The sequence below is a fragment of the Hydra vulgaris genome, chromosome 12 (genome assembly GCF_038396675.1).
Source record: "Hydra vulgaris chromosome 12, alternate assembly HydraT2T_AEP".
NCBI classification, from domain to species: domain Eukaryota; kingdom Metazoa; phylum Cnidaria; class Hydrozoa; order Anthoathecata; family Hydridae; genus Hydra; species Hydra vulgaris.
The window spans coordinates 86,005,773-86,020,343 of NC_088931.1; the positions used below are offsets into that span (position 1 = coordinate 86,005,773).

Consider the following 14,571-nt stretch of genomic DNA (forward strand, 5'->3'; position numbering starts at 1 on the left):
AGAATAAATTGTCGAAAAAAACCTAAAAATAAATCAACTCCTTTACACATATGTTCACGATGCTTTCAAGAAGTAAATGCAGTCGACAAAATAAACGGATTATGTAGAAACTGTATTATTCAACAAACAGCCATTTTATCAAGTCCACTCATGCAGAATAACGAAAAAAAGAAAAAATAATTAAATAATAAAAGTTTAATTGAACTTGGTTACACTCGAGCTTTAAAAGACGTTAAAAATAAAAAAATATCATTTAAAAAAAGCACTTCAGAATCACAAGATAAATAAATAGAATAAAAAATTAATTTTCTTACTTTTTAAAAAAATGGGTTCATTAGCTAAATATATGAGAGACGGTGACGGTAATCGTTATACGCCTAACACAAACGGACATGTTACTATTGAAGATATTTTAGCGCAAGCTGACCACGAAAATTGTTTATTGCAAGAAGCAACACGAGGTAATATTAGCGCTGAATATAAAGCTATTTTAAATGAAAAATATCCTGGTTATCAAACAGCTCAAGCTCAAGATGAAGTCATTGCTGTTAATTATCAAAAATTTTCTTACGATCTTAGTTCTGACATGGCTAATTTAATTACTTTTACCACTATACTTAACGAATGGACATATCCACAAGATTGGTATTTGGATTTTGATTTACTTCTTTTTAAAAATTTGAGCACGCAAACAAGATTTACACCTACAACAGACGATAATTTAGTAAATAGAATATGTATAGTTTCAAATTTTATCCACGCTTTAATTAAAACTAACAAATTTTATCCCAATTATCAAATAAACAATACTACTTGCGATAACAATGCTATATTTAATCGCTCTTATAATCGTTTGAAAATAATGTTAATAAAAAAAAGTTATATAAACGCTTTTAGAGATTTAATGATTAATCCTAATTTGGGATTAACAGAAGAAGCCGATACTACTGCTAACGCTCTTACTTTTGCCGAAACCAAAATGTTTATACAAGCTGCTGAACCTAATGGAGTCGTCAGAGCTCTCAATTCAGCAACACCTCCCTCCTATCAAATAGTGCAAAGAGATATAATGCTTTCTTGAATGGAGATAAAGGTTATAAATTTAGAGTACCTTTGTGTTTGTTGTGCAAAGTTTTTCAAATGAAAAAATAATTTGGAAAAAATAAACAAATTAAATTGGAATTTTGTATTGAAAATGATATGAATCAACTATTAGAATTTGTAAAACCTATTACTGATGCTGAAATGACAAGTCTTGCAAACGTGGGTTTAGCTATTAAAAACCCTATGATTTATGTTAATAATTATAGACTCAAACCCAGTTTAGCATTAGTTAGATCTTTATATATGATTAGTAAAAAAGATGACCCTTATACTTTATTACGTATTGCTCATAACGAACATGTTGTAACCAATGTAGAAAATGTTACAGAAGTCACTGTCAACTTGGGAAGTATAAAAACAGCTGATCTTGTACCTCATAGCATTAAATTTTCCGTTACATCTTAAAAAGAAAGCGATCATTTAAACAAAAATTGTCTAGCTCCAGTCGAAATGGCTTGCAATATCATTAAAAAAGTCACTCTTATAATTTTAGAAGAACATTTGTTAATTTAGCAGGTGATATTACTGAATACGATTTGACCAAGCAAGATGATCAAGCAAGTTGTTGGAGAAGTTATGTTTCTTGGTGTAAAGGAAATATACCCTCCACTTTTAACATTAACAATTTTGCAGATTATTACAATGGTGACGATGATAGTTTTTTGAGACATACTACTTGCTATTTTAGTACTACTAACACGACAGATTCTTTAGTCATTGACACCACTAGTGATTACAATTTTGTCAACGATAAACCTCTTACTGTTATTGTTGGAAATAATTCGTTTCAAATCAATGTTCAATTTACAGATCAATTTAAAGGAGCACTTACTATGTATTTGCAATATCCAGCTGAACTCGTGGAAGTTGAAGGAGGAGCAGGTAATGCTCAAGTAACCTATGTTCCTAGGAAATTTAAATCGTCTTAATTTATCATTAAAAAATTTTTACTTTTTATTAAACGAACCCTATTTGTATTATATTTCTTATAAGCAAACGACTATTTATTTCTAAGAATAACTTAAAAATCAAAATCTTGTTTTTTTTATTTTCTTGTGTTAATGGCTCGCAGGCGTTCAAGAAGAAGCACACACCGTCGTCGTCATAGAGGTAGCGCATGACATCGTATAGGAAAGGGAAAATTTTTTACAAAAGTTAAAAATTTCGCTAAACGACTACTGAAATCAAATGTAGGAGGCTACGCTTTGGATTATCTTCAAAAACAACGCGATGCATTGAAAATTTGGTTGCACCGCTTGTAAAATAAAAAAAGCTCATGTAGAAAAAGAGGGAGAGGAAAACGTTTAAGAAAACGAAAAAGAATTGGACGTGGAAAATATAACCCTAAAACTAAAGCCGATTTTCTGAGAATACGTTATTATATTCCTGATTCTTTTTACGATAATATAGAAATAAATCTTCCACCCACTTAAATATTTTATAAAAAACAATTGCAAAAACTAAATTTGCATATGTTAAAAAAATTAGACTACTTTTTTTTTACAATATAAAAACCTTTGTCTATTTTTTTTTTAAAAAAAGTGAGAATGCATAGAAAAAGAGGAAGAGGAAGAGTTTATTTACCTCCTTTAAAAGGCGCAGGTAGAAAGCGATTAAGGACACAAAGAAAATTACGAGGAGGAGATTTAGCAGACACTTTAAGAAAATTTAAAGTTTATCCTTGGTATGTAGCTTAAAATCGTTTTAAAAAATCAAAAGAAGCAAATGCAAAAAACTAAAAATGATCATGTTAAAAAGAAACACAACTTTACAATATAAATTACTTTAACTGACCTCAAACACGTCGTAATGCATAGAAAAAGAGGAAAAGGAAGAGTTTATTTACCTCCGTTAAAAGGCGCAGGTAGAAAACGTTTAAGAAGACATTTAGGAAAACGCATGCGTGGTAAATTTCTTCCCTTGTTAGCAGCAGTTTTAGCACTGACTTTTTTATCATCTCTTATACCGCGATAAAAAAAATGTATAAAAGAAAACATAAAAAAAGACATAAAAGACATAGAACAAGACGTATGCGTGGAAAATTTTTAGGACCTCTTTTAGGAATGGTATCTAAAGTCGTTTTACCTTCCTTTCCTTGCGCTCTTCTACCAACCATTAGTAAAGCTGCTTCGGGCGGAGCTATCTCTGGTGAAATTTCTTACGGAATTAATAGAATTGGAAAATAATATTTATAATATATAACATATAATATAATCTTTACAATGTTTTTATTGTTTTATTCCAAATATACAATCCCAACATTGCTCCAAGTAATATAAAAACTCCCAATAACGCTCCAAATAAATATCCTCCCACTAGAATAATAAGAAACACGCTCGAAACTGCTAATATTGACAATATTTTTTTTTTAGTAGCGAACTTCAAAATATTGAATACGATTTCCATGCGAGTCATGCGTACCACCATTCTCTATTGGAGGATCAGGTTTATAAGGTTGAACTACTGCAACTGTCGATGGAGATTGACATTGACGTAACGGTTTGTTTTTCGCTTCCATTTACTAAGAACCTATTTCATTTTTTTCACTCTTTATATACTTTTCGTCACGCTTCATTAAACAAATTCTCGAGGACGTCGGGGTGCATTAACTATAAACAAAAAAATTTTTATCAAATTTTACACCATCCTGATTTTACACCCTTTAAAAAACGAGGAGGGGTCTCTTAAATTTTTTTATACTCCACTAGCGAGGGCGGGTCTCTGAACGCACTTTTCCAATATTCATCTATCATCAATCACTGAGGCAACTTTTTCAAAGTACAACTCATTGCTCCAGTACATACGTGTTGATGGGACCTTCACAATACTCATTAAATACGAAATGCCAATAAATTGCTCTAATTCATTTTCGTCCAAATGCAAATTCTTCTCTATATTTTTTTATAACGTATATTTATTAGACTCGTCAGCAATATTTTGAAGAAGTTCATTAGTTAGAAATCTTCTTACATATGATATCGGCTCGACTGAGATTACATTCCTATTATCTTCTTCATCGTTACTGTTTTGAAATGGAAGATTTATTTGCTTAACATCATCAGCTTCTTTAATCTTCCAAATAAGATTTCGTTTTCTTTTCTGTGGTTGGCTTACTGGTGGTAGTGGTGGCTGTAGAGCTTGATATGTTTTACCGAATGACAACTGTAGTGCTTGTTGTTGATCATTACAATCAAAAACATCACTATCCGATTCTGAATTAGCATATTCTGATTTTGACTCTGATGTAATAAAGTCTTCATCAGATTTACACGATAGATCACTGACATCAGAAAACTCGGTTGGTCAACAGGGAAAACAGTCTCTCCAAATGGGATTCTTAACCTCTTTGAAGATCCATAGAAGTTTTTAGGATTTATCTATAACAATAAATAAGCACTGTTAAAATATATAGAATAATAATTGAATGATAAGATTATTTAAACAGAGTTTCAAAGAGGTTGAGAAAGTTATATTTCTACTTAAGGTTTTCCTAATTTAAGTTTATATTTTTAAATATATATTCTGCAGCAGAAGAAAAACAAATAATCTCAAAAAATGTATATATATATATCTAAAATGCATATTGTTGCTTTAAAGACAAACACACAACGCTAACTATTTTTGACTTATCATTCAACCAAATATTTCAAAATAACTGAATGTAATGATATAGATATCATACAATACGAGTCAGAATTTTTAATTAGAGCTTCCTTTATTTTTTCTTTGTTAAAATTCAAGTTTAAAAGAGGAAATAAATAATTCGCGACTTCTTTTATTACCACTATAAAGACTAAAAATGCGGTAGTGGTGTAGTGGTAAAGCGCTCGCTTCAGAAGCGAGAGGTTCCGAGTTCGATCCCCACCGCGTTCCTGGTAGTACCGCGCTCAACTTGTTTCTCCGCGCAGCGGCCTTGTTCATCGAGCTTCGTGTTTCGGAGTTGTAGAGTTGAGAGAGGGTTATAACCACTATTGAGTAGCCTCCTCAACTGTAGTGGCCTTCATGGCCTTGAGGAGGTGAATAACCAAAAAAAAAAAAAAAAAAAATGGCACTGCCACATTTAATAAAAACATAAAAAATAGCTGACTAATCACTTTACAAAATGCTAAAAAACATCTTTTGAAACAACTTTAGCAAGTAAACAATTGTTTCCCTCGATTTACAGTATGCAATACAGATATAGATGGTTTGTTAATTTAAAGACATAATATGCAATATAGGGTTAACCGAGTCATTATATATAATGAATTTCGCATCAAAATAACGTATACGCATTACACTCGAAAGTTTTTCTTGAAATAATTTCTCTTCTTTACGAATTCTGTAAAACGCCAAAATTCTTTAACATAAATCTTTTAAGGACAACATTTTTTCGTGCTTAAATGTTAATCTTGTTTGTAAACAAAACCACACTGTTTATTCGTAATGAAAATTGTATTCCTCAAAACTTTTTCTTTCTTCTTTCTTCTTTTTCGCTTGCATTTTATTATTAGTTATCTAAATTATTGAAAAAATTGTTTTACAATATTAACACGAGTAAAGCAGTTGTTTATAATATAATAATATTGTTCTTTTGTCCATTTTATATATTCTAATATTAAAAAATATAATTCTTTCATTAAATGTATTTTTAATTGATTTTTTTGGAAGGCCAAATACGAAAGTTCTGTAAAAAGTAATTGAAATAATCTGTGTAGGTCTTTGAAGATGAAAAAATAATAAATGTTTTTTTTCTTTCAAAATGTCTTCAAAATAAATTTTTTTGCGATAACCATGAAATAATAACCTAATGAAATCTCCGTTTTTCTATTTACTCTCTTGCAATTAGGTTCTATCAAATACTGAAATGATTTTATTTTGTAATTGTTCAAATTTGTAAATTATTCTTTGATGAGCCAAGGTTCTTTTAAATAAATCTTTCAAGGTTAAATTGGATTGTCTTTCAATGGTAAATTTGTTAATGTGATCCAATCGAAAATCTTCATAATGATAAAAATAATTTTAAAAATGTCGTTCGTGTGCATAAAACCAAATCAGTGTTTCGTGTGCAAAGTAGTGTATGCGAATAAATGTTCTGCAAATAATGAAAACAACGTTTATTTTCATTGGTGATTTTACTTTTAATTTTATTTTTTAAACGTTTATATAAGAATTCGTGAAACGAACGAAATTCTAAATCTATTCTACTCACATAACCCCAGTTGCTTCCCATGTCGATTTTTTAATTAATAATCTAGAAAAAGTAATACAAAAATAAAATTACAAACATTAAAAAAATACTAGTGATTATAATCAGGTTCTTCGGCTATTTCAGGTGCTTCAGGTGGTTCTGTTAATGGGTCATAAAATTTTAAAAGTTCTTTCTGCTTGGCATGGATGACTTCACTTGGATAACATTCGTTTACTGGTGAATAAAGAGGTGGTAAATTTTTACTTTTTTTACAAGATATAGCTAAGTTCATCGATTCTTCGTATGTAGGCAAACGAGGTAATTTGTTGTAAAATATTTTGTATATATCTTTACGCCCTATAGCATCGCTAATTTGTAGAATATAGTACAATTTGCTTTCCATGCTTTCATATATTTTTCCATTTTCATCTTCGATCGTGTTCCATAATATCAATAGGTTCTTTTAACTTTTCTTTAACACCTCGTGGTGTTTTTAAGATAAATCTAATTTGTCTAACATTATCTCTATTGAACTCGTTTGCCATTTCTCTGAAAGTATCTGAAGGATTCATCTTTTTTAGTTGATCTTAAAAAATAATTTTTTAACATATATATAATCAATACATAAAAAAATATATAAAAAAGGTTTTATAAAATAGAATAAATAACTAAATAAAAAAATGACAACTTTTTTTTACAAAAAAATATAATATTAAATAGTAATCTTAATAAATAAGTTATTGTTAATGATAAATTGTTTAAGTTCTTCTTGTGAAGTAAAATTTGGGAAGCCAACAGCTACATTATATTCTTATGTAGGTTTATCAAAAGAACCCGCGTTTAATGTTTGAATATAATTTTCATTCGTATTAATGTGAGCAAAAAATTTATCATTATTTCTTAGAGAACAAATCACTTTTTTGGTGAAAAGCCATTTTAAAGCATCATCAAGGTCTCCTGGAATTAATTGGAAGTAGATGGCTACATTGTTTACATTTGTGTTTCGTGTATAAATTTTCATGCGATAATGATATCCTTCCGGTGTGTAAACGGGTTGTGAATAATACTTCGTATGATTACTATCAGTGAATATAACTTCGTATGATTACTATATGTGAATATAACTTCGTATGATTACTATATGTGAATATAACTTCGTATGATTACTATATGTGAATATAACTTCGTATGATTACTATCAGACGAAGTTTATTATTCTTAAGTCCACTTGATCGAGTTTGATAATTTGTGTTTCTTTAAAGATGTGTTGTATTACTTCTATTTCTTTGGAGTGTTGAGTTATTTTTTCTAATTCCAAGAATTCTGTGCTGTTTTCTTCAACAATTTGATTCAGTTTTGTCATTTCTTCTTGATTTGCTAAAACCAACATGTTATCATAAACGAGATTTTTTAATTCTGACATTTCTTTGTTCATTTCTTCAAGGGTTTGATGTAGTTTAGTATTCTCTTGTTTCAGTTTTTTAATTTCTCGCTCTTCTTCTTTTTGTTTGTTCAAAATTTGTTTACTACTGTTAATCTGTTTAGCGAGAATTTCTTGATGATTTTTCATTCCACCCATGATATGGTTAATAGAAAGATTTAAATAATTTAAGTTTTTCTTTTCATGTTGGATAATTTGCTCGAAATACTTATTTTGTTGTTCTTTATAATATTGGAAACATATTACAGAGTGTTCATAGTAGTCTCTATTATCTACAGCAGTATTACAAAAAAAGAATATTTTTTGAATAACATTTAGAAATTCATAATCGCATTTGTGATTTAATAAATCTTGAACTTTTTTCTTACATGTAAAACATTCGTGTGAGAATTCAATTTGGTGTTCCATGAGTTGTTCTTTAGTAAATTCTTCATCACAAAAACAGCATGGATATATGTTGGCAGACATTTTTATTTGTTGCTAAAAAAATAAAACATTTATATAAAAACCATAATAAAAAATACACTAGTCTTTTTTTTACTAAAAATTTACAAAAAAGATTCATCATATAAAAAAAAATTGACAATTATTACAAGCATAAAAAGTATTAGAAAAAAATTGTCCATTTCATTATCAAAAATTACGTAATCATTCATATTTTCAGCGAAAATATCGTTAAATGACACACTTTCTACTTGTTCTTCTTCAAATACATCTCCAAAATCTGGAAACATATTTTCGTAATTTTCATTATTAGTTGTCATTATTTAAGTTTGCTATAAAAAAATTATATTTACAAAAAATTATACATAAAGTTCAGGTAAAATCGTCCATTTTACTTATGACTTCGTTTATAGATTGCTCTAGATCTATTTCGTTGATAATCTCGTGTATCTCTTTTTCTATTTCTTTTATTTCTTCTTCTAACATTTGTTTTTTCAATTCTTCTATGTATTCATCTACGTCTATTTCGTTTGTCTCTTCTTTTTCTAGCATTTCTTCTATATATATTTTTTCATAATCTTCTGTCTTTTCTTCAAATTCCATCTCTTCTTCTTCATTCGTTTCTTTTGTTAACGAAAACAAATCGTAAGACAAACAGAATATTCATTTATAAATTCTCCAGAACTAATAAAAAAAATATAAATAAATATTCTTACCACCCGCAAGCCTTGACAAATTCTTTCATTTTTTATTATTAATATATAAGTTAGCTGAAAAAAAAAATATATACAAAAAAATATACAAAAAAAAGATCATTGTAAAATATAGTCTTTTAACATTTCCATGGTTTATTTTAAATTGTGTATTAGCTCTTGATTTGTTTCTTTTGTAGAAATGTCCATCAAACAATATCAAAGTGCGTCGTATAAAGCTTTTATTGCATCAATTTCTAAATAGTGTTTCTGAAATAATATATTTAACACTCTGTACATTCTTTCATTTGTGTTGTGATATTCTTTTGAATACATTTAATTTCTTGCTTTTTATAACCGAGATATTCAGCTAAAGTTTGCAAACGAGATTTAAAACGTTCTGTTATTTTGTGTTTGATTAGAGTTCTATTCATTTTTTTAACTAAAAAGTAATGTTTTTTTAAAAATAATTTAATACAATTAGTTTAGACTGAGATAAAATAAATAAAAGTTTTTTATCATTAATATATTTTTCCCATTTTGTTAAAATAAAATATAAATGTTTTATCGCTCTTTTTTTGTCCGTATTTGGTATCATAACGCTAAAATTTGTTTCATTTTATCGAAGTTTCTCATGTATTTACAGTCAATTTTTTTAATAACATTAACAAGCAATTGTAAAAGAATATTATCTTTATTACGAACAACAAATAATAGATTTAAAGATAATAAAAACAAACCGCAAACTTGGAAAAGTCGGTAAAAGAATCAAACGCTGGGTTCATACTGCTTAATCGTAGGTCGATATTAAAGATCAATTAAAAGAAGCAAACATAAGACGAAAAAATAGAAACAACTAATATATTTATATTTTTTTAAAAGAATACATCATTTTTTTAAATAGAAATTGCTGTTTTCTTTTTTTATCGTATAGTAGACGATTTTTATTCTTTTTTTTAAAAAAAAAAACATAAAAACTCTTAAAAAATTTAATGTTTTTTTTCTATAAAACAAAACATAAAAAATAACTTACTTTTTTTTTCTTTGTTTTTAAAATAAATATTTTTTTCTTCTATTTTTTCTTCTTTGAGGTCTTTTTCTAATTAAATAATCTCGAGTAAGTTTCTTCATCATCTCCGATAAGGATGATATCTTTATTGCTTAACTCTAATTCTTGTGGAACAAAGTTTTTTTCCGACACTTAGATTCTCTTTATAATTTTTGTTTGAGCCATTTGATTTTGTTAGCAAGAAACGCGCTTTTTATGTATAAAATTTAATCTCTTCAGATTATTTTGAATAAATCAGTAAGTGATGTAACTTTATGTAATTAAAAGAAAATGCTGTGTCATGTTAGTTAAATTTAGAAAGTCTTAATAATGCTTTTATGAACAAGATTAAAAAGAATAAAAAACGGAGTAAACAACTTTTTAAAAACTCTACGAAAAAAAAACTCTGCAATAAGCGTTAAAATAACAATTTAAATAAATTCAAAACTCCATGAACCATCACATTGACGTAGCATAGTGCATTCGCATTTCGCACTATGTTTCAAACGCCTTGACATATACCCGCCGTGGGTTCAAATCTTGCTTAAGGCATATCATATCATTCTATGTTAAAACAGAGGGCGCTCATACCGCTCACTGATGTAATAGCTAGAAAGTTTAGAAAGTTCTATGTAAACACAGGGGGTGCTAACACCAGTCACTGATCAGGGGGTGTTTATACCACTCACTGATGTAATGTGGAGTGTGTAAGAACGAGTGAGCGTTCGTGAGTAAGCAGGCTAAAGAAATCAGGCAGGACTAAGTAAGTTAAGTAAGGACTAAGTATGGTTAAGTAAGTAAATAATATAAAAAAACGGCCGTAAAAGTAAAAACACTATAAGAAAAGCATAAGTAAGTAGGCCTACTAAGACAAATTAAAGATAGAATAAGTAAGGTTGTGTCAGGGTGAAACTATGTTTTTTGTCTTATAAAAAAAAAAAGATATAAAAAAACCAAGTCAAAAAAAAAATGCAAGTCAAAAAAAAACCAAGTCAAAAATGGCTGCAGATGACATTGATTTTTCGCGTATGATTGTAAGACGAAATTTTTTCTAAAACCTATATTTTATAAAAGTAATTTAAGACCAAAATATACATCTAAATTATCCAAATAAACAGTGGATGGGTAATATCCTTTTCATAGAGATGTTTTATTTGTTTTTTTTTGATAGGACCTCTTTTGATGAAAATGAGTTAACAGATCCTAATAATACGGAAATAAGAACTATGAGACGAAGAAGAGCTAAGAAAAACTTTTAAAAAATAAAGCGTCAAATTTGTAGAAAAGCACTGATGTGTTATCGAAAAACAAAAAGCAAGTATATAAATAATAAACAGAATCGAGAAATAAATCGAGTGGGATAACCGATATATCGTTTTGTTTTAACAAAAGTCGGCCGTGTTAAACAAAGAAACGAAGTATTTAATATTTCAAAAAAAATGAGACATAGAAGACATAGGAGACACAGGGTTAAAAGAGTTACTTTTATTCATAGAAACTCACCCCACCCTAGACCTCATCATCCCTTAATTGGTAGAGGTCGAAAACTTATACTTAGAAAACGCAGTAAAGGTTTCCTTGGTAAAATATTAGGATGTATACCCATACTTGATAGTGTATTTAAGACAATATTTTGATAGGATTAAAATAGAAGTTTAAAAAAAAGTCAAACTCCGCTAACGCTTATTTCAAAAATGAATTCATTGCAAGTGTGTAAACAAACGCATAGAAGAACACACAATAAAAAATAATGTAAAAAATGTTTTATGAAAACGTTTCAACATCATGTAAAAGAAAACTTGAACGATTACATGTTGCTGTTAGAAGATATGAAGAAATATAATAAAAATTCTTTGAAAAATTTACGAACTGATACAAGCTTGCTAGGAGATTACATTTTAACTTACGAGTATAAAAATGGTATTGCGGAAATTATAAGTGGTAACAAAGATAACGGTCATACAAAATTATCTACGTTTTTGGGAGGATTGATATTGGATAATGATGTTATAAATAAATTATACACGTTATCTCATGTAAATAAGGAAATATTTTATGTTGGTAAAGAAATACCAAAAATATGTTGCTAAAAAAAAATTTAATAGTGTTTTTTCTATGGTTTTTTTTAATACAAACTATAAATATAGTTTTTTTTATATATAAAATTTATTTGAAAAAAAAAAAGATTTTAAAACTTGTTTAAATGAACTTTATAAATCACTTATTAATATAGAAGCTTCTAAGTTTGAAGTTAATGATAGTTTCAAACAAGTCCAGGAAAATTTCAAATTACTATTTCGTTTGGATGGTCTTGCGGAAATTAAAGTAACTCGCTCTTATGATAATGCTCATACTGATTTTATTTTTCATGTAAATAAACACGAATTTGAAATGCTGTATGAGGATTTTGTCGATGTAATCAAAGAGTCATTTAATGTTTGGTTGTTGGAAAAAGAAAGTCTTATTTAAAAAAGAAAGTCTTATTTAAAAATATGGATTTTATAGCTTACGTAAAAGAATTTTATCCCTATCCACGTTTAGCAAAGTTTTATAGTGTAATACTTAGTGGTTGTGTTGAAGATAGTTATTTTTGGATTTTCAAACCTAACGAATATATTAAAGCTACTCGTTTATATGACAAACTTAATTTTGATTTTATATATAAAAACGGACCAGAAAAACATTGTGAAATAGCGTTTGAAAAGTTTATACATTTTAATAAAATATCTTTTGAAACACGGCTTGTTGAAGAAAATATTACAAACGAAATAAAACAAACAAACTGAGAGTTTATAGAAAGAATACTCGTAAGACAGGTCGTGGAAGACGTGGAAGACATGAAAAAGGATTAGCTGATTTTATTACTCCTAAAAATGTTACCAAAGCATTGCAAGTGGGCTCGCTGTTATACAGTATAAATAAAGCTGTTACAACCGCTCCGAACCCTGTTGTTACAAAACCTGTCAATCCTTACATGCCACCCGACAAAGTGTTTGAAGTATATTAAAAAAGACAATTTTTGAAAAATTTTTATAAAATTTTATAAAATCTTTTATAGAACAAAAATATACAATTAAATGATGATTTTGTTTTTCTTCTAATTTTTTCATCTTATGGCGTTTTATAAGGATCGCCTTTTTTCCCTTGCAAGTTAAACATAGTGATTTATGAAGATAAATTTTCGCGCTTCTTTTTGTGTTTATGTTATAAACCCATACTTCTTTGCTTACGATATGTATAGTACAATCTTTTAACAACGCTTGATTTTGTTTTTCTTTGAATACGATAAAAAACAGTTCCCCATAACCGTTACATGTAGCACATTTTTCTTTTACGATTTCTTCTAGCAGTATGTGTGTTGACTTCTTCATGTTTGATTATAATAAATTCAGAGCTACTTGCCTTTTTATTTCTTTTTTAGTCATGACATCATCAATAGGATTATCTAAAAATTGATTTGCAGTCTTTAATCGAGTATAATTGTTCAAGTAAATGTTATTCATTTCATTTTGTATCATGTAATAAATATTTACCTCGTCCTCGTATTTGTTTTTCAAAAATATCATGATCCAAAGGAATTCGTTTTGTTTTCATAGACAATAGCTCTCGTTCCAGATTTTCTTGTTTTCTCATATATAAATGCAAATGCATGTCTTTTTTAAACAGTTGTTTGGCAGTATCATCGAGATATTGAAAGAGTTCTTTTTTAATAAATTGAAAAGATGGATAAAGATCTAATTGAATAACTGGTGAAGGATGAAGAGTTGCCACTTCGAAGAAGTAGCACAACGAAGGTAAATAAATTTGTTCATCATATAAAACATTTTCACTGCGAAATAAAAGAGCTACAAAATAAGCGGCAAACGCTCCACAAACTGCTATCGTTCCATTGAAAAGGAAATTTGTTATATGAAAAAAACACATTTTGATTAGCGCTAATTTCGCTATATTTTAAAATAAAATTAGTAAACCAATAAAATTCATGATTTTCTGTAGGGAAATGATTTGTTTGTCGTATCTAAGAACTAATATCGATTTCGCTATAGTAAATATAAATAGTGTTGATTAGTATATTGGTGTTTACTTCTTCTACTGCTTCAAACAAATGTCTATTAAATCTTAAATATATTGGAATTTGTTGTAATACACATTCTTCTCCTAAACTATCAAAACAAAAAAAAATGAGCTTTGTCTGTTTTGATCAACACTTTCCAATGTTGTCCTGCTTCTTTTGTAGTTTCATTGTTGTAAATAAAAAAAGAACCATTTTTTTTATATTAATAATAATATGAATATGAGTCTGCGTTTGACTAAGCTCGTCAAAAGCATTAACTCCTATAAAAAAATTTTTAAATTCAGAGTTTTTAAAAAAAGGAGACAAAGATTCATTGGTTGCCATTTATTCTTCTTTTTCTTAACTAAAAAAACTCGCAAAAATTATGGTTACATAATTATTGCGATGTAATATATTAACAAATAGCGTGTAATATATTAAAAAATAAAGTTTTTTTATCGCTAGTTCCTTCCTTTATAAATCCTTCATTGTTTCTTTTAACAGATTTCTTTTTTAAAGCTCCATCTAGTTTTCCTATCAAAGAGGAGACGGTAGGTATTATTTTTGTAGTAAACGTATCTACGAAACCGTCTGTTTGATCGCCATCTCTTTGATCGA

At 28.2% G+C, this 14,571-nt stretch overlaps 1 protein-coding gene across 1 annotated transcript; it reads right to left on the minus strand.

Moving 5' to 3' along the window:
- Positions 1-6,699: 6,699 nt before the first annotated feature.
- Positions 6,700-8,479, minus strand: LOC136088429 (uncharacterized). The gene is made up of 3 exons (XM_065812139.1): positions 8,360-8,479; positions 7,551-8,195; positions 6,700-6,846 (listed from the first exon to the last, which is right to left on the minus strand). Exons 1-3 carry the CDS (start codon positions 8,477-8,479, stop codon positions 6,700-6,702), a joined length of 912 nt encoding a protein of 303 aa, XP_065668211.1.
- Between the last annotated feature and the right edge of the window lie 6,092 nt (positions 8,480-14,571).

What these genes read in the sequence shown, in the direction of transcription:
- LOC136088429 (XM_065812139.1), bottom strand. Translation starts at nt 8,479, where the DNA reads ATGACAACTAATAATGAAAATTACGAAAATATGTTTCCAGATTTTGGA. An exon ending in CTGAAAATATGAATGATTAC is followed by an intron (nt 8,196 to 8,359) that starts GTAATTTTTGAT and finishes TTATTTTTTTAG; the next exon opens with CAACAAATAAAAATGTCTGC. An exon ending in AACACTCCAAAGAAATAGAA is followed by an intron (nt 6,847 to 7,550) that starts GTAATACAACAC and finishes CAACTAAAAAAG; the next exon opens with ATGAATCCTTCAGATACTTT.